At 45.7% G+C, this 20,923-nt stretch overlaps 1 protein-coding gene across 1 annotated transcript in view; it reads left to right on the plus strand.

Moving 5' to 3' along the window:
- Positions 1–472: 472 nt before the first annotated feature.
- Positions 473–20,923, plus strand: part of LOC141108703 (uncharacterized) — a 33,622-nt gene continuing 13,171 nt past the window's right edge. Inside the window, exons 1-4 of the mRNA XM_073600572.1 lie at positions 473–717; positions 11,074–12,331; positions 12,462–12,609; positions 15,246–15,575. Coding sequence (XP_073456673.1) covers positions 12,594–12,609; positions 15,246–15,575 — 346 coding nt within the window. The 5' untranslated portion in view covers positions 473–717; positions 11,074–12,331; positions 12,462–12,593. The remainder of the gene's footprint in view (positions 718–11,073; positions 12,332–12,461; positions 12,610–15,245; positions 15,576–20,923) is intronic.

Genomic DNA, 20,923 nt, shown 5'->3' on the forward strand with positions numbered 1-20,923 from the left:
CAAAAACATGTAGCGGAATACATATTGGCCCTTACTGATGAAGAAATTAGATTTTTTACATTTTTTTCTTGGATATGTTTTATAGCAAAACGTTAAAAAAAAATGTTTTTTTTTTCAAAATTGACGGTGATTTGTTTTGTTTATAGCACAAAATTTAAAAACCGCAGAGGTGATTTGTGGGGGAAAAAAAAAATGACATAAATTTTACTTGGGTACAGCGTCGCACGACCGTGCAATCGTCAGGGCGTATCGCAAAAAAAAATGGCCTGGTCAGGAAAGGGGGGTAAAACTTCCGAGGCTGAAGTGGTTTAAAAAGGATTTACTTACAATGGTCGGGGGTTCTAAGAGATTTGACAGAATCAGAGATTTTTTCATGATCTACTTCTGTCATTCAGCCTCTTGTATTTGCTGTGCAATGGTTGTTCTTGGTAGAGCAGTCCCTTTAAATGCCCAGCCCAGATCTGCCGTGTCTCGTCACCAGATAGGGAAGGGCGTGTAGAGCAGCATCCTGCTAAGCGAACATTTACTTTAGCTCGTCGCACTGCTTCCCAGTCCTCTTATTTCTTCTCTTATATTTTATGTTTGATTTATTTCTAGCCATCAAGCCCACCATCATGGCGCCAGATCTGGAGTCTCTTCGTTTGATGGTTGTCGTTGCCAAAATGTTCACCGTGCTCTTCGGCTCAGTAAGCTGACGGTTTCTAAGGCACGGCCTTGGTAAGTTTCCTGTTCAGCCGAGCCTCGTGCAGGCCGCGTCTGATGCAATCTGAGCCCAATCAGATAGAAGCTTTAAACACACTTTCACTACCAGAGGCATTTTTTTTTTTAGCATTTTTCGCACACATGTTTAACCACTTAAGGACCGAGCCTCTTTTTTAGATGTGTTGTTTACAAGTTAAAAACATTTTTTTTTTTTTTTGCTAGAAAATTACCCCCAAACATTATACATTTTTTTTTTCTAACACCCTAGAGAATAAAATGGCGGTCATTGCAATACTTTCCGTCACACCGTATTCGCGCAGCGCTCTTACAAGCGCACTTTTTTTGGAAAAAATACACTTTTTTTGAATTAAAAAATAAGACAACAGTAAAGTTAGCCCATTTTCTTTTTTTTAATAATGTGAAAGATAATGTTACGCCAAGTAAATTGATACCCAACATGTCACGCTTCAAAATTGCGCCCCGCTCGTGGAATGGCGACAAACTTTTACCCTTAAAATTCTCCATAGGCAACGTTTAAAAAAATTCTACAGGTTGCATGTTTTGAGTTACAGAAGAGGTCTAGGGCTAGAATTATTGCTCTCACTCTACCGATCGCGACGATACCTCACATGTGTGGTTTGAACACCGTTAACATACCCTGTTTCCCCGAAAATAAGACCTAGCGTGATTGTCGGTGATGGCTGCAATGTAAGCCCTACCCCCCAAATAAGCCCTACCCTGAAAATAAGACCTACAAGGACTTTAACTAGGGCTTATTTGGGGGGTAGGGCTTATATTGCAGCCATCACTGACAATCACGCTAGGTCTTTTTTTTGGGGGAAACAGGGTATGCGGGCGCTGCTCACGTATGCGTTCGCTTCTGCACGCGAGCTCGCATTACCTTTTATTTTTTATTTTTACAGTGTTTTTAAAAAAAAAAAAAAATTGTGTCACTTTTATTCCTATTACATGGAATGTAAACATCCCTTGTAATAGAAAAAAAGCATGACAGGTCCTCTTAAATATGAGATCTGGGGTCAAAAAGACCTCACATCTCATATTTACACTAAAATGCAATAAAAAAAAAAAAAAAAAAATTGTCATTTAAAAAAAGAATTTAAAAAAAATGGCCTTTTAAGAGTTATGGGTGGCACTGACGCTTTGACGTCGCTTTCGCCCTGTAATGGTATGGAGACAGGTGCGGGCCATCTTCCCCTCACTCGTCTCCATGCCAAGGAAGGCACAGCATCCGATCGCCTCAGCCGCTGCCGACGGCTCCGGTAAGCGACGGAGGACATCGGAGCGCGGCGGGAGGAGGTGGCCCCCCTCCCGCCGCCGATAAAAGTGATCTTGCAGAAAATCTGCCGCAGAGACCACTTTTATCTTGAAGCGGACCGCCGGCCGAACACGAGGATACCTGGGTTATGGCAGCTACCTGCTGCCATTACAACGATATCCCCCGTCAAATTCAGGACGTACATCGGCGAGCGGCGGTCCAGAAGTGGTTAAAAAAATAATTTTAGTCCTGATGATGACATAAAAGCCCCCAAATGTAATGTATGTTCTGAAAGCAGACACCCTAGAGAAGAAAATAGCGGTAGTAATTTTTTTAGGTCACATGATATTACCGCAAAATTTCTGTACAAAAAATATACTAAAGTTAATTTTGATGCACCCAATTTTGTGGTCAAATATAAAAGATGAGGTTGCACTGAGTAAATAGATACCCGACATGTCAAACCTTCAATGTGTGTACCCATAAGAGGGTGACAAACTTCAGTACCCTATATTTTCTATAGGTGATGCATTAAAAGCCCCCTACAGGTCATCAGTTTAGCGTTGCAGAGGAGGTCTGGTGGTGCTAGAATTATTGTTCTCTCTCCGGCGTGCGCGGAGATATAAAATGTTTTCATGCATGGGTACCCCTGACACATGCATTTACATGTGTATATGTGGGGGTGGCCTCAAAAAAAAATTGGGGGGGGGGGGTGTTGTATGTGCTTCAGTGTAGCTTTCATTTTTTACAATTTAAAAAAAACATTTTCTTTGCTTCACTTTATTGTGATGATTTTTTGGTGACAGGTCCTCTTTAATGAGACATCCAGGGTCTAAAAGTCTCTGCATGTTTCTTCTGGGCTCAACTGAAGGTAATGCACTGCAGATCACATTGCATTACATGCTTTCCCAGCCAAGCTGTCCAGGGACACCGGGAGGCGGACCTGGAAGTGACGTTGAAGACACACATCCGCTCTCCTCCCTCCCCGCCACCCGGTGGCACCCGCTATGTCGGTCCTAGGCTGCAGAGGGACACGTGGAGCCCAGGATACATGGTGGGGGGGCGTGCTGGGGGGGGGGGTTACCGTGGTTGGTAGCGCAGCTGCCCGAATGCTCCCATCTGACCCCCCGCTGTCAGGTCCGCCCTTTAAGCCTGTGCAGATGTGCCACAGGGAAGTTTAAAGGTTCTTCTGTAACCCCCAGGAGCCATTTATAGAGGGAATGAACCCTGAGAGCTGTACCCAAAAAAAGGCAGAGGACAAAGGGTTAGTTACCCATATTGCCTCTGATTTACCAGCTGATCTTCACACCATTACTCTGTACGAAGGCGGCCATCTTGGTAGAGGCAGAGATTTGCTTCCCCATGTCAGAGTCTCCAGCAAGGAGAACATTGAGCAGCACAGTACTGGTAGCACCAGAGGTGTAGCGAGAGTTGCCATGACCTGGGGCAAGACACGCATTGTGCCCCCTAGCCCATGGATGGTTAGCACCCCCTGGGACCCCCTTCCACAAAATATATATATATATATATATATATATATATATATATATATATATAAATATATATATGGAGAACCTGTGTCTCATCTGAGTTCCCAGGTGTGCCCGGCTTTCTCATTCACTCCAATCACCTTCCTAAGTGAGCAACCCCCCACGTTATATACCCATCCCCTCATTGTGCCCCCCAACACCAAACACCCCTCCCATTGTGCACCCCAGTCTCCCCACCTCCATATTGTGCACCCCAACTCCACACAACCCCCCCATCGTGCACTCCCAATCCCTACATCTCCTAATTGTGCCCCCTAACTCCATAAACCCCCCTATCATGCACTCCCTATTCCTATATTTCCTTATTGTGCCCCCTGACTCCATACACCCCCTCATCATGCAATCCCAGCCCCCCACCTCCATATTGTGCACCCCAACTCCACATAACCCCCCATCGTGCACCTCCAGTTCCTTCCGCCTACTTATTGAGCACCCCAACTCTATACAACCCCCCCATCATGCACTCCCAATCCCTATATTTCCCCATTGTGCCCCCTAACTCCATAACCCCCTCATAATGCAATCCCAGTCCCCCCACCTCCATATTGTGCACCCCAACTCAACACAACCCCCCATTGTGCACCTCCAGTCCCTCCGCCACTTTATTGTGCACCCCAACTTCATACAAACTCCCATCATGCATTCCCAATCCCTACATTTCCTCATTGTGCCCCTAACTCCATACACCCCCCTCATCATGCAACCCCAGTCCCCCCACCCCAATATTGTGCACCCCAACTCCACACAACCCCCCATCGTGCAGTCCCAGTCCCTCTGCCTTCTTATTGTGCACCCCAAATCCATACAACCCCCCCATCATGCACTCCCAATCCCTACATTTACTTATTGTTCCCCCTAACTCCAAACACCCCCTCGTCATGCACCCCAGTCCCCCACCTCCATATTAAGCACCCCAACACTATATAACCCCCCCAAGCTCACTGGTAGTTGAAAGGGTTTCAGTGGACGGCATGTAGGTTGGAGGTGGTCCCGGAGGGGGGGGGGGGGCGAGGAAAAAAAGAAGAAGAGATCAGAGCCATACTAAACTGCACAGAGCAATGCACTGCCACACGCTCAGCAGGAGCTCTACTCGCTCTTCTCAACTCCTCCCTGAGTGACATAGAACCGCCCGGCCTAACCCGCCTACGCAGCATAAGAGGCATAGGAGGGAGCGCGCTGCTGATGGAAGCAGAGTGGGAGCGTGCACAGACCAATCTACCTCCTCTTCTCACATCAAATCCTTATTTCTAAGAATTCTGTGCCTGGGGCAACCACCCCTGTTGCCCCACCCATCCTACCCCACTGAACAGCACCAAATCTCACTCCAAATCTCCTAAAGTGGTTCTAAAGGCAGAAGGTTTTTTTTTACCCTAATGTATTCTATGCCTTAAGGTGAAAAACCTTCTGGGTACAGCTCCCAGCCCCTCTTATACTTACCTGAGCCCCATCTCAATCCAGTGATGTGCATGAGAACAGCAGCTCCCCCGGGTCTTTGCATCCTCATTGTCCGCTGTCAATCAAAGTCAGTGAGCCAATGAGGAGAGAGCAGGGGTGGGTCTGAATGGATAGACAGAACAGCAGCTCGGGAGCGAGCCTGCTTGGATGCCCCCATAGCAAACTTCTTGCTATGGGGACACCAGGAGCGCCAGCAGGGGACCAAAGAAGAAGAGAATCAGGGCTGCTTTGTGCAAAACCACTGCACAGAGCAGGTAAGTATACAGTAACATGTTTGTTATTTTAACCACTTCAGCCCTGGAAGGATTTGCCCTCTTCCTGACCAGGTCATTTTTTGCGATATGGCACTGCGTTACTTTAACTGACAATTGCGTGGTCATCTGGCGCTGTACTCAAACAAAATGTCTGCACACTCCAACTAATACCCACTAGAGGGCGCTCAGACATCAGCTTACAGTATAGGAGACAGGATGTCTTTTATACAATGTAACATTTAATGAGGATAAAACAATATTGTTTTAAAAGTAGCAATCAGTACAATAAAATGAGTTAGGCCCCTTTCACACAGGAGGACCGTATGTCCGTTTTTTATCGATATGTTTTCAGATGAAAAACAGACATCCATGTATCCCTATGGGATAGCGGATGTCAGCGGATAAACATCCGATGACATCAGTTTCCGCTATGCTCCATTTCTGATGACGGAGGAAAACCCTACTTTTCCATTCGTCATCGGATCGAATGGGATGAAAACGGACTCTACGGTCCGTCTTCATCCGATCCCCCATAGAGGAGAACGGCTCTCTGATAGGTCGGTCTCTGCACAGTGTGCAGAGACCGACCTATCATCTGCCTGCTCAGCGGGGATTGACAGAGAGATCCCCCGCTGGGCAAAGCGGAGCCCGTAATGATTAAAAAAGTCAAGGTAATTCAAAACACTGGCTTGTCAGAAACCCATATCAGAAAATAAACCATATGGACAAAAATGTGGATCCCCCTACAAATGATTGAGTTCAGATGTTCCCATTGAAGAATACTGTCTTTTTGACCCTGGATGTCTCAATAAAGAGAATCTGTCACCAGAAAAATCATCAGATAGGGGACTTTTTGTCTCCTATGTGATGAAAAAAAAAATGGGCACAGTGGCAGCAATTAATGGCACAGTGGCTGCGTTTGATGGGCACAGTGGCTGCGTTTGATGGGCACAGTGGCTGCGTTTGATGGGCATTGGCTGCGTTTGATGGACACAGTGGCTGCGTTTGATGGGCACAGTGGCTGTGTTTGATGGGCATTGGCTGCATTTGATGGCACAGTGGCTGCGTTTGATGGGCACAGTGGCTGCGTTTGATGGGCACAGTGGCTGCATTTGATGGGCTCAGTGGCTGCATTTGATGGCACAGTGGCTGCGTTTGATGGGCACAGTGGCTGCATTTGATGGGCACAGTGGCTGCGTTTGATGGGCACAGTGGCTGCGTTTGATGGGCATTGGCTGCGTTTGATGGGCACAGTGGCTGCGTTTGATGGGCACAGTGGCTGCGTTTGATGGGCATTGGCTGCGTTTGATGGGCACAGTGGCTGCGTTTGATGGGCACAGTGGCTGCGTTTGATGGGCATTGGCTGCGTTTGATGGGCACAGTGGCTGCGTTTGATGGGCACAGTGGCTGCGTTTGATGGGCATTGGCTGCATTTGATGGGCACATTGGCTGCTCTTGATGGGCACAGCGGCTGCGTTTGATGGGCATTGGCTGCGTTTGATGGCACAGTGGCTGCAATTGATGGCACAGTGGCTGCATTTGATGGTACAGTGAGGCTGCAATTGATGTTTTTTTTCAGAATTTTTCAGTTTGTTTGCAACCCCCCCCAAAAAAATTTTGAGCACCAGCTGCCACTGCCCCATCTAGATCCAGCGATGTTGCAAAAGAGCCTGTGCCATCCGGGACTCCCCTCCTCATTGGTTGAGACAGCAGCATGGCGCCATTGGCTCCCACTGCTGTCAATCAAAGTCAGTGGGCCAATCAGGAGTGGGAGGGGGCGGGGCTGGCTCCACGTCTGAATTGATACACGGAGCTGTGACTCGGCTCAGGTGTCTCCCATAGCAAGCTGCTTGCTTGCGTTTGATGGGCACAGTGGCTATGTTTGATTGGCATGGCTGCGTTTGATGGCACAGTGGCTGCAATTGATGGGGTTTTTTCAGAATTTTTTCAGTTTGTTTGCGTCCCCCCCAAAAAATTTTGAGCACCAGCTGCCACTGCCCCATCTAGATCCAGCGATGTTGCACGAGAGCTCCAGCCGTCCGGGACTCCCCTCATTGGCTGAGACAGCAGTGTGGCACCATTGGCTCCCACTGCTGTCAATCAAAGTCAGTGAGCCAATCAGGAGTGGGAGGGGGCGAGGCTGGCTCCATGTCTAAATTGATACACGGAGCTGTGACTCGGGTGTCTCCCATAGCAAGCTGCTTGCTGTGGGGGCACTCAACAGGAGGGAGGGGCCAGGAGCACAGAAGAGGGACCCGAGAAGAAGAGGATCGGGGCTGCTCTGTGCAAAACCACTACACAGAGCAGGTAGGTATAACATGTTTGTTATTTTTAATTTAAAAAAAAAAAACAAGACTTTTGTATCACTTTAAGTAAAAACTTATTATTTAAAAGTTAAGTAAAAGTTAAAAATGTAAAGTGAATAAATTAATTTAATTGTAAAGACTTTAAGTTACACACAAGCATATAAAGTCCCCCTCCTGAAATGCTTCTGAGGCCCCCCCCACACCAGACCTCCTTTGTAACACTAAACTGATGACCTATAGGGGGCTTTTAAAGCTAAAAAAAATATATTGTACTGAAGTTTATCGCCATCTAACCATTTCAGCCCTGGAAGGATTTGCCCCCTTCCTGACCAGGCCATTTTTAGCGATACGTCACTGCGGCGCTTTAACTGACAATTGCGCGGTCGTGCGACGCTGTACCCAAACAATGTTGATGCCCTTTTTTTTCCCACAAATAGAGCTTTCTTTTGGTGGTATTTGATCGCCTCTGCGGTTTTTATTTTTTGCGCTAAAAACGAAAAAAGAGTGACAATTTTGAAAAAAAAAATCACAATATTTTTTTAACTTTTTGCTATAATAAATATCCCCCCCCTCAAAAAAAATTGAAAAAATTGAAAAAAAAAAAAGTCTTCATCAGTTTAGGCCAATATGTAATCTTCTATATATGTTTGGTAAAAGAAAAATCGCAATAAAGCATATATTGATTGGTTTGTGCAAAAGTTATAGTGTCTACAATCTCTGGGATAGATTTATGGCATTTTTACGATTATTTTTTATTTTTACTAGTAATGGCGGCGATCTGCGATTTTTAGTGGGACTTCGACATTGCGACAGACAAATTGGACACTTTTTTGGGACCATTGACATTTATACAGCGATCAGTGTTATAAAAATACATTGATTACTGTATAAATGTCACTGGCAGGGAAGGGGTTAACACTAGGGGGCGATCAAGGGGTTAAATGTGTTCCCTGCTAGGTGTTTAAAACTGTGGGGGGGAGGGAACTGACTGGAGGAGGAGACTGATCGCTGTTCCTAATTACTAAGAACGGCAGATCTGTCTCTTCTCCCCGGACAGAACAGAGATCTGTCTGTTTACATTGACAGATCTCCATTCTGTCTCTGTCAGGAGCGTTCGCGGGCGCCCGGCGGACATCGCAGGCGCCGGGCACGCGCATCGGCTCCTACGTCACGCAGCGGGCGTGCACCTTCCCCCCATACATTAAAGCGACTGCCGTAACGACGGCGGCTGGTGGGCAAGCGGTTAACAGGCGCACACAAATTTAAGGTTTGACATGTTGGGTATCTATTTACTTGGTGCAACCTCATCTTTTATATTTTACAAAAAAAATGGGCAATTTATTGCACTTTTGTACCCTGAAATTAACTTTAGTGTATTTTTTTTTACTGAAAATTACTTTGCAGTAATATCATGTGATCTAAAAAATGAGACAATGGTCACACGGATCAATATAGTGCTAATATCCCCAGCAGGGACTTAGAGGGCTATAAAACCAGACGTGGCCTCTAAACCATCCGTATCCTGTCTAAACCCAAAAAACACCAAAGGTTTTGGTTTTACATATACTTTAACCTCCGGAAAGGTTTTACCCCCTTCATGACCAGGTCATTTTTTTTTTTTGCTATTTTGAACTGCGCTACTTCAATTGGCAATTGCGTGGTCATGCAAAGCTGTACCCAAATTAAATTTTATATAATTTTGTTTGTTTTTTTTGTTTTTTTTTTTACACAAATAGAAATTTGTTTCGGTGGTATTTGATCACCACTGGATTTTTCATTTTTTTTGTTATATTAAAAAAAAAAAAAAAAAAATGAAAAAACCCCCCCAATATTTTCTACTTTTTGTTATAACAGATATCCAATAGAAAAAAAATCGAATTTCTTCATAGATTTAAGCCAAAATCTGTTCTGCTGCATGTTTTTGGTAAGAAAAAAAAATCCCATTAAGTGTATATATATCGGTCTGTATGAAAGTTATAGCCAGGGCTGGGGACAAGGGCAGGACAGGGGGGGAGGGGAGGCTGCCCTGGGCACTGTGGTATCATGTGAGATTAGGGGGGCGGGCACCACAAGGTGAATGGGGGGAGGGGATTTGTGTTTTAGGGGGAATTTGGGGGGCAGCAGAGGAAAGGAATTAATCTAGGAGGGAAAATTTGGGGGTGGGGTGAAAGGTGATTTGGGGAGGGGGTGAGGGAAGAGGATTTATGCTAGGAGAGAGGAGGGATTTTTCTTTTTTTTTGGGGGGTGGATGTGTGCAGGGGGATTTGGGGAGACAGGATGTGAGCTGGGAGTGGGGATGGGGGGGGGGTAAAGATTTGTGCTGGGAGGGGAGATTCCAGCAGGGGAGTGGATTTGTCATGGGAGGAGGGGGGATTTTTGCTTAGGTAGTGAACATGCAGAATAGTGCCCAATTTTATTTAATTTTTCGGCAGGGGGGGGGATTTTTGCTAACATATAATGCTTATGCATCTTGGGGGGGGGCGGGCACAGGTTGGCATGTTCACCCTGGGGTCTAGAGATTAGAAAAAACTCATTGCTAGGGGAAGTAGTGAGTGGCCCACATTCCTAATCTAGTAACTCGGGATGCAAACCCCTCTAAATGGGATTTTTAAGGGCGACCACAACTTGAAAAGTAATTAGATAAGAATATGAAGTTTATTCCAAACAGTATTACATACGAAAAGGTGATTAAAAAACATTAGGTGCAATTGAAATACAGATAACCATATGGAACAATGACATACAGATAGAATGCAGACAATGCTAGCCGGCAATTTGGAATAACCCTGGGCTCTAGGTGGCCTTGTCCCGGCACTGGTTATAGCATCTACAAACTATGGTGTATATACTCTAATTTACACATCTATGATGCTACACTAGTAATGGTGGTGATCATCGACTTATAGTGGGATTGTTATTGTGGACAATATGGCCCTAACTGACACTGGCTGGGAGGGGCACTAGCTGACACTGACATCAATAGTGACACTAATACAGTGATCAGTGATAATACTGTACACTATCACTGTACTAATGGCACTGGCTGGTAAGGGGTTAACATCTAGGGGCAATCAAAAGAGTTAACTGTGTGCCTAACAAGTGTAACGTGTGCTGCTTTTACGAATAGATGTGGCTGATTCTTCTCTGTTTTGCAGAGTGAAACCAACAGCCACGTTGCTGCTTTCTGTAAAGAGCCCTGTGCTGTTAGTGAACACAGAGCTCTGTGCTGTGATTCGCTAAGCCGATCAGCAGGTCCCAGCCATAAATCATTGGCCGGGACCTGCTGACCGGCTTGTGATGTACTGAATGACAGCACAGATTGGGTGAGGGGAGCGCACACACCCTATACCCAGAAATGTTGGATCACATACATGTTCGTGATCCAGCACAGAAAGGCCGCCCAACCGCAGAAAAAGTACAGTCGGCGGTTAAGCGATGAATTATGTGCTGTTTAATTTCTGCAGGTATTTGTTCTTGGACATCTTAAAAAAAAATTTCAGTTTATGATGTATTTTCTTTCCAATGCCCAGGGACCTGATCTATAATTCCAGCCCATCTCAAGAACCTGCCAGAGGCCACCTGAAAGTTCATATTGCTTCTAGAAAATCTGTTCAACATCAGTTGTTGTGTACAAAAGAAACATAAAGACTATTGGTTGATGAACATATAGAAGTTTGTTTCAGTGATCTGATCGTCTCATCTTGGAGAAGAAGACTTCAGACTTCTCAGGATACCTAAAGTGTTCCCAGACCAGAAATCTCTATAGTAAGTCAGGTCATGGCTTTGGCTGGAAGCCTTGATCTAAGACTCCAAAGAATCTGGAAAACTAAATAATATCACAAGAGGAAGATAAAAAGTGCAATGGAGTCCAGTTAGTGACGGAAAGTGCCTCAGATTTACAGCTAGCAAGGTAGGCCTGTTCTAGGCACAGCAAGGACTGTTCTGTCCCAATAATCATATTGCAAGTTTGTTTTGGTGATCTGATCTTCTCATCTTGGAGAAGAAGACTTCAGACTTCTCAGGATACCTAAAGTGTTCCCAGACCAGAAATCTCTACAGTAAGTCAGGTCATGGCTTTGGCTGGAGGCCTTGATCTAAGACTCCAAAGAATCTGGAAAACTCAATAATATCACGAGAGGAAGATAAAAAGTGCAATGGAGTCCAGTTAGTGACGGAAAGTGCCTCAGATGTACAGCTAGCAAAGTAGGCCTGTTCTAGGCACAGCAAGGACTGTTCTGTCCCAATAATCATATTGCAAGTTTGTTTTGGTGATCTGATCTTCTGATCTTGGAGAGGAAAGGACTTCAGAATTCTCAGGATACCTAAACTGTTTTCAGACTGGAAACTGTACAGTAAGTCAGGTCATGGCTTTGGCTGGAGGCCTTGATCTAAGATTCCATAAGATCTGGAAAACTCTATAATATTACGAGAAGAAGGTACAAAGTGCAATGGCTTCCAATTAATATCTGAAAGTGCCTGAGATGTACAGCTAGCAAAGTAAGCCTGTTCTAGACACAGCAAGAGTCATAGACATTTGCTTCATTGATCTGATCTTCAGATCTTGGAAAGAAAAGGACTTCAGACTCCTCAAGAAACCTAAAGTGCTTCTACACTGGAACAACTATTTTAAAGTCAGGTCTTGGCTTTGGCTGGAGGCCTTGATCTAAGACTCCACAGGATCTGGAAAACTCTATAATATCACAAGAGGAAGATGCAAAGTGCAATGGCGTCCAGTTAGTATCGGAAAGTGCCTGAGATGTACAGCTAGCACCTTCTAGACACAGCAAGGTAATTGCCAGAATCCATATCTGCACAGATCATTGGTGATCAACCTTCACATTTACTTCTCCCGTCCTGAGTTTTGGCTGCCAGAACTGAAATGGTTTTTGGTTTTAGATACTCTTTCTTTGACTTTCAGAGACTTTTAGAGCTGAGAATGCATTCATCAGATCAGCACTCTCAACACATACTTTGAAGCAGTGTTTCAAGACACATTCTTCATTCTGAACTAATAAATGTTTCATTACTAAAGTAAGAACCACAAGACAACATGGCTTATAACACAGGTGAGTGTTTTAGCACCATAAGGTTCTATATGCCCAAAAGGTTGTGGACACCTGACCATCACACCTACATATCTGGCTGAAATAATGTAGACCCTCCAAATGGTTTAGTTTTGGTGTTTCCAGTGAAGGGTACTGTTAATGTAGGTGGGGTGCAGCGTGGTGCAGTGCCAATAATTCATAGACTCAAGTGCAGTGCAACATTTGTATTGAAGTAATGTAGCAACAGTTCACAACAAACCCAGTGGGAAGGCTGCCCAGCCAGGTGCACTCATAGTTTCCAGCGATGTGAAACGAACAGGCTCCAGCCAGACTGACAGCAGCTGTATAGAGGGGCAGAATGTGGCCTGGCCATCTTGTGCCCAAATGAGAAGGTGTCCAGAAGAGCTGTGACCCTATGCTTTCCCTCCTTGTCTGGAACCTCTCATGACCGCTAGTACTGTCCCTACAAGACGAGATACCTTTCCCTACACTGTCCACTTGCATAAAGTGCACCAAGCGCGGGAGCCAGGGCCTTAAAATGGCTCTGCCTTACCCAAAATGGCTTCCGGAGTATTATGGGGCAACAGAATCCAACCGGATTGCTTCCTCAGTGACCCAGAAAACCATAGAGGAACCATGTTCCTCATTACTTCCTTTCTAGCTGCAGGGACACTACGGTTGACTGCAGTGAAGAAAATAAATTGCACCTATCTACACTAATGCAAAAAAATTTTGGAAGTTTGGTGAAGACCCTTTTCTGTTCCAGCATAACTGTGCCTCTGTACACAAAGCCAGCTCCATAAAGATATGGCTTGGCCATCTTGGTGTGGAGGAACTCAAGTGTCCAGTGCAGAGCTTCTGGGCAATGTTTCTGAGACTCCATTACAGCACATACCTCTAGACCATTTCAGAGGCCAATATGTTCTTACACTCCTACAGGGAAAGGCCCAACAAGCTCATATAGGTATTATAGTCAGGTGTCCATGTTTGGCCGCATAGTATATACCGGGCATCACTAAATGACGGTCCACGGTCTAAATCCAGACGGAACCACTGCTAGGGCTGGGGAAAAAATCGATTCGAATCTTGAATCGAGTTGAGAGGTCAAATCGATTCAAAATTTAAGCAAATCAATTTTTTTAGATTTTTTTTTTTTCACCAGGACCGGCGCTGACACCTCGCCGGTCCTGAGGAGCTGCGGGCAAGAGTTTTTAGGCGGGGCCGTGGCTTCGGCCTAGTCCGCGAGGCCGGATGCCGCGGACTAGGTCGAAGCTGCGGCCTCGCCTAAAAACTCCTGCCCGCAGCTCCTCAGGCCTGGCGCAGCTCTAACCACTGCTATATCCGGACTGTCGCGATCGCGCCATTTAGCTGCTGCTTTTGTCTTCAACCTCTGCCAATGTCATTAGCAGAGCAGAGGGAGTCATGTACAGAGGGGCAGTTCTGTGTGTGTATTGGAGGGGGGTTCATGTACAGGGGGCAGTGCTCATGCATAGGGGGCTGTGCTGTGTGTGTATGGGGGGTCATGTCATGGGGAGCAGTGCTGTGTGTGTGTGGGGGGTCATGTCATGGGGAGCAGTGCTGTGTGTGGGGGGGAGGTCATGTCATGGGGAGCAGTGCTGTGTGTGGGGATCATGTCATGTAAAGGGAGGGCAGTGCTTTTTGTGGGGGGGGGGGGGTCATGTACAGGGGGGCAGTGCTGTGTGTGGGGGGTCATGTAAAGGGAGGGCAGTGCTTTTTGTGGGGGGGGGGTCATGTACAGGGGGGCAGTGCTGTGTATGGAGGGTCATGTACAGGGGGGCAGTGCTGTGTGTGGGGGGTCATGTAAAGGGAGGGCAGTGCTTTTTGTGGGGGGGGGGGGTCATGTACAGGGGGGCAGTGCTGTGTATGGAGGGTCATGTACAGGGGGGCAGTGCTGTGTATGGGGGGTCATGTACAGGGGGGGCAGTGCTGTGTGTGGGGGGTCATGTAAAGGAGGGGCAGTGCTATTTGTGTGGGGGGGGTCATGTACAGGGGGGAAGTGCTGTGTATGGAGGGTCATGTACAGGGGGGCAGTGCTGTGTATGGGGGGTCATGTACAGGGGGGCAGTGCTGTGTGGGGGGTCATGTACAGGGGGGCAGTGCTGTGTGTGTGGGGGGTGATTTAAAGGGGGGCAGTGCTGTGTGTGGGGGGGTCATGTACAGGGGGGCAGTGCTGTGTGTGGGAGATCATGTAAAAGGGGGGGGGCAGTGAAGGGGGACATGCAGCCGCACACAAAATGAGGTGCTGCACAGAAAATGTGCGGCGGTACTATTAACTCTTAAACACTAAAATACATGGTGCAGTTTCCCGCACATGGAAATTGCATGGTACAAACGCACCATGCGGCTGCATTTTTACATTCAAATGAATGGGCTGCCATGCCTGCACACCTGGGCTGTGATGTAAAGAATCTGAGTCACCGGACAATGCGATTCGGTCCTCTGCTTGAAGAAAATTGTACTAATCGGACCTCCATGAATTTTAATTCAATACCCCTGGTATATACCATGCCTAACTGTATGACATCACACAGCTAAATTATCCAATCAGGTAGCAAATGATTTGACAATGACATCTGTACAGTATACAGTCAGAGCCATCGTTCCCATTTCCAATATTATAAACATTTGTCTTCCAGGATTTATCTGCCTTTTGCTGATCTTGTCAGCAGCTAAGGCAGCTCATTATGTACAGACGGGGACAGATAAAGATTTCTGTGGATTTAAATGCTATCAACCACAAAGATTCCTGGAGCTTCGGTTCAATCACAAAACTCTGTTTCTAGACGATTGTTCACATCCGGTTCCCAAAATTTATCGTCAAGTGGACCCAAGAATCATCCTGAACAGTTCCAGTGGTTGTTGGATGCTAAGAAATGCTCAGAAGAATTATACAGGCACATACCAATTTTTTTTATACCGCGGTCATATTCGATCATTATTGAAATCGATAAGAATCATTGTATTAGGTAAGATGATTTCCATGCTTTAGGTCAGGGATCTCCAAACTTTCCAGTATGAGGGTCACATTGTATTCTTTACAAGTAATCACAGGTCAAAAACAATCCTCATCAGGGTCCCCATAAGATCCCCCCTTTCACCAAGGTCCTCAAAAGATTCCCCCTAAGTCATCATGGACCCCATAAGAGTCCCCCATACACTGGGGTCCCTATAAGAGAACCCTTTACATCAGGGTCCCCAAAGGAATCCCCCTTACATTAGGGTCCCTGTTACAGCAGTCCCCCCCATTACATCAGGGTCCTCATAAGAGTCCCCCTGAACCATAGCATGGAGACCCCTGCTTTAGGTTAAAGTTGAACACTGGGCAAACAGCTAAATACACTGGTGAAATGTATACTTTGGGGTCGTTTTATCTGCCAAAGGATTTGTGTTTCTGTCCATCCAGTCCTGAGATTTACACAGCCCTGTTTGTACACCTGAGTTTTCTCTGCTGCACTCAAGTAACATGTACGGGTCTGGAGCCTCACCCAGGTTTTGATTGGACCAAGAAGGAGAAGCAGAAGACTGACAAATTCATCTTTGTTCCTCTGCTCTTTCATACCATTAGCATGTTCCTTGCTTGCACGATAGATAGATAGATAGATAGATAGATAGATAGATAGATAGATAGATAGATAGATAGATAGATAGATAGATAGATAGATAGATAGATAGATAGATAGATAGATAGATAGATAGAGTTGTGCTCATAAGTTTACATACCCTGGTGGAATTTATGATTTCTTGGCCATTTTTCAGAGAATATGAATGATAACACAAAAACTTTTCTTTCACTCATGGTTAGTGTTTGGCTGAAGCCATTTATTATCAATCAACTCTCTTTACTCTTTTTAAATCATAATGGCAACAGAAACTACCCAAATGACCCTGATCAAAAGTTTACATACCCCAGTTCTTAATACCGTGTATTGCCCCCTTTAACATCAATGCAGCTTGAAGTCTTTTGTGATATTTGTGGATGAGGCTTTTTATCTTCTCAGATGGTTAAGCTGCCCATTCCTCTTGGCAATAAGTCCTCCAGTTCCTGTAAATTCTTGGGCTGTCTTGCATGAACGGCACGTTTGAGATCTCCCCAGAGTGTCTCAATGATATTGAGGTCAGGAGACTGAGATGGACACTCCAGAACCTTCACTTTATTCTGCTGTAGCCAATGACAGGTCGGCTTGGCCTTGTGTTTTGGATCATTGTCATGTCGGAATGTCCAAGTACGTCCCATGCGCAGCTTCCTGGCTGATGAATGCAAATGTTCCTCCAGTATTTTTTTCTAACATACTGCATTCATCTTGCCATCAATTTTGACCAAATTTCCTGTGCCCTTGTAGCTCACACATCCCCAAAACATCAGCGATCCACCTCCGTACCTTTCGTCATAGGCCTTGTTGACTCCTCTCCAAATGTAGTGTTTATGGTTGTGGCCAAAAAGCTCAATTTTGGTCTCATTTGTGCCAGAAGGTTTGGGGCTTGTCTCTGTGCTGTTTGGCGTATTGTAAGTGGGATACTTTGTGGCATTTGCGTAGTAATGGCTTTTTTTCTGGTGACTTGACCATGCAGCCCATCTTTCTTCAAGTGGATCCTTATTGTGCATCTTGAAACAGCCACACCACATGTTTTCAGAGATTCCTGTATTTCACCTGAAGTTATTTGTGGGTTTTTCTTTGCATCCGAACAATTTTCCTGGCAGTTGTGGCTAAAATTTTAGTTGGTCTACCTGACCGTGGTTTGGTTTCAATAGAACCCCTCATTTTCCACTTCTTGATTAGAGTTTGAACACTGCTGATTGGCATTCTCAATTCCTTGGATATCTTTTTATATCCCTTTCTTACTTTATACAGTTCAACTACCTTTTCTCGCAGGTCCTTTGACAATTCTTTTGCTTTCCCCATGACTCAAAATCCAGAAACGTCAGTGCAGCAATGGATGAAAGATGCAAGGGTATGCAAGGAGTCCAGAAACTCATTGACCTTTTATTCACACACACTAATTAGAAGTAAACAGATCACAGGTGAGGATGGTTACCTTTAATGGACATTCAAACCCCTTTGTGTCAACTTGTGTGCATGTTATCAGACCAAAATCACTAGGGTGCGTAAACTTTTGATTAGGGTCATTTGGGTAGTTTCTGTTGCCATTATGATTTAAAAAGAGTAAACACAGTTGATTGATAATAAATGGCTTCAGCCAAACACTAACCATGAGTGAAAGAAATGTTTTTGTGTTATCATTCATATTCTCTGAAAAATGGCCAAGAAATCATAAATTCCACCAGGGTATGTAAACTTTTGAGCACAACTGTAGATAGATAAATTAGATTGATACAGTAGATAGATAGATATCGTGAGGGAAAAAAGTATTTGATCCCCTGCTTATTTTGTACGTTTGCCTACTGACAAAGAAATGATCAGTCTAAAATTTTAATTGTTTGGTTTTTTTTTTTACCAGTGAGAGACAGAATAACAACAAAAATATCCAGAAAAACGCATTTCATAAAAGTTACGAATTGATTTGCATTGTAATGAGTGAAATAAATATTTGACGCCTTTGCAAAACATGACTTAGTACTTGGTGGAGAAACCTTTGTTGGCAATCACAGAGGTCAGACGTTTCCTGTAGTTGGCCACCAGGTTTGCACACATCTCAGGAGGGATTTTGTCCCACTCCTCTATGCAGATCCTCTCCAAGTCGTAAAGATTTTGAGGCTGAAGTTTGATAACTCGAACCTTCAGCTCCCTCCACATATTTTCTGTGGGATTAAGGTCTGGAGACTGGCTAGGCCACTCCAGGACCTTAATGTGCTTCTTCTTGAGCCACTTCTTTGTTGTCTTGGCCGTGTGTTTTGGGTTATTGTCATGCAGGAATACCCATCCACGACCCATTTTTAATGCTCTGGCTGAGGGAAGGAGGTTCTCACACCAGGATTTGACGCTACATGGCCCGCCCATTGTCCCTTTGATGTGGTGAAGTTGTCCTGTCCCCACAGGCAGCATTCCTCCTCCTCCAAACACAGCGAGTTGAGTTGATGCCAAAGAGCTCGATTTTGGTCTCATCTGACCACAACACTTTCACCCAGTTCTCCTCTGAATCATTCAGATGTTCATTAGTAATCTTCAGACGGACCTGTACATGTGCTTTCTTGAGCAGAAGGACTTTGCGGGCACTGCAGGATTTCAGTCCTTCATGGCGTAGTGTGTTACCAATTGTTTTCTTGGTGACTATGGTCCCAGCTGCCTTGAGATCATTGACAAGATTCTCCTGTGTAGTTCTGGGCTGATTCCTCACCGTTCTCATGATCATTGAAACTCCACAAGGTGAGATCTTGTATGGAGCCCCAGACCGAGGGAGATTGACAGTTATTTTGTGTCGCACGATTCACACCAACTGTTGTCACCCTCTTACCAAGCTGCTTGGCGATGGTCTTGTAGCCCATTCCAGCCTTGTGTAGGTCTGCAATCTTGTCCCTGACATCCTTGGTCAGCTCTTTGGTCTTGGTCATGGTGGAGAGATTGGAATCTGATTGATTGATTGATTGCATCTCTGGTCAGGTGTCTTTTATACAGGTAACTAGCTGAAATTAGGAGCACTCCTTTTAAGAGAGGCTCTTTGCCTGTATAGAAGACACCTGGAAGACAGAAGTCTTGCTGATTGATAGGGGATCAAATAATTATTTCACTCATTAAAATGCAAATCAATTTATAACTTTTTTGAAATGCGTTTTCTGGATTTTTTTAGTTGTTATTCTGTCTCTCACTGTTAAAAAAAAACAACCATTAAAATTATAGACTGATCATTTCTTTGTCAGTGGGCAAACGTACAAAATCAGCAGGGGGTCAAATACTTTTTTTCCCTCACTGTAGATAGATAGATAGATAGTTAAAGTAGATTGATAGATTGATACGGTAGATAGATACTGTAGATTGATTCGATTAGATAGTGTGACCAACCCACTTCAACAGGACTATGTCTGCCGTAAATGCTTCCTTTGTCCAGAACCAGCACTATCCAAGACCCCTTAGCTCACCCAGTCATTAGCCGTAACTCAATGTAGGGTGAAAAACATCAAACTCTTTATTCAAAACACATGTAACAACAGATACACAACTCAGGGAAAGTCCCCCCCCACCCTTGGATACAGGGTGGGGTAAACTGTCCAATTACCAAAAAGGAACACAGAGGCACTGAAACATTTGAACAATAGAACACCTTATCAGCAGGGAGGGCTGTTGGAGGGATCCCCCTCCCCTCTCTGCCCTGTCCGAAGTTTACATTCCAGGAACACCAATACAAACATCCATCCCATAATACGCTTCTTCCAAGGCAGACAGACACAACAGAACAATGGGACACAGCCACACCCCAAACGATCCCAGCAAAGAGTCCAACAGCATGAGACAACACACAATATATACATTTATACAACATTCCAGTGTGGCTGTACAGCGACTCCGACTAGCACAGATCAGACTGGGGTTCTCGGTCACCCTGTGCCCCTAATGGACACAGGGTGATTTACACATAGGAGGGGCCGGGGGAGATGGACAAGGAATTTCCAGAGCTCTCCAAGGTCATCTGGGTTCCACAAGCCCCCCACCCAGGGGCGTTGCTAGGTGGCAAAAAGACCAGGGGCTTCAGCCCAAAGTCTGAGCACCGTGGGGGGGTGTTACCTACCTGATGCGCACTGACCTACCTGACGCGCACTGATCTACCTGACATACACTGACCATTACACTGACCTACCTGACACACACTGAACTACCTATCTGACATACACTGACCCACACTGACACGCACTGGCCTACCTGACCAGACTTCAGGTGACGTGACCTTCTTCTGCAGCTCAGCGGCGCGCCCATCCCAGTAGAGTAGACAGCAGGCACTCCAGGCAGCCAGAGCCATGACACGACAGATCAGGAGAGCCGCCCGCCCGAGCGCCGAGTGGGGATCTTCTGCCAGTGGCGCGGCGGCCGCATTGTAATTCCCACCTTCTGGAGCCTGCAGCTTCTATGATGGACGTCACACGTCCCGCGGTCCCGGCATTGGACCAGTGGGACGTCCATCATAGGCGCTGCCTGCTCCAGAAAGGCAGGACCTGCTATGTCACTCGGCCGTGCTCGGGGTCAGATCGGTCCCTGCTTGGCGGCGGCACTCGAGGCTAATAACACAACTGTGCATGCCCGAGAACTGGGGCTTTTTGGGGACCCACTCGGGGCTTCAGCCACCATCAGCCCCCCCCCTCTCGATGCCACTGCCCCCACCCAAAGTGACTCCCGTCACAGATGGATAGACCCATACTGTAGATTGA

This window comes from Aquarana catesbeiana, linkage group LG09 (assembly GCF_042186555.1).
Source record: "Aquarana catesbeiana isolate 2022-GZ linkage group LG09, ASM4218655v1, whole genome shotgun sequence".
NCBI lineage: Eukaryota > Metazoa > Chordata > Amphibia > Anura > Ranidae > Aquarana > Aquarana catesbeiana.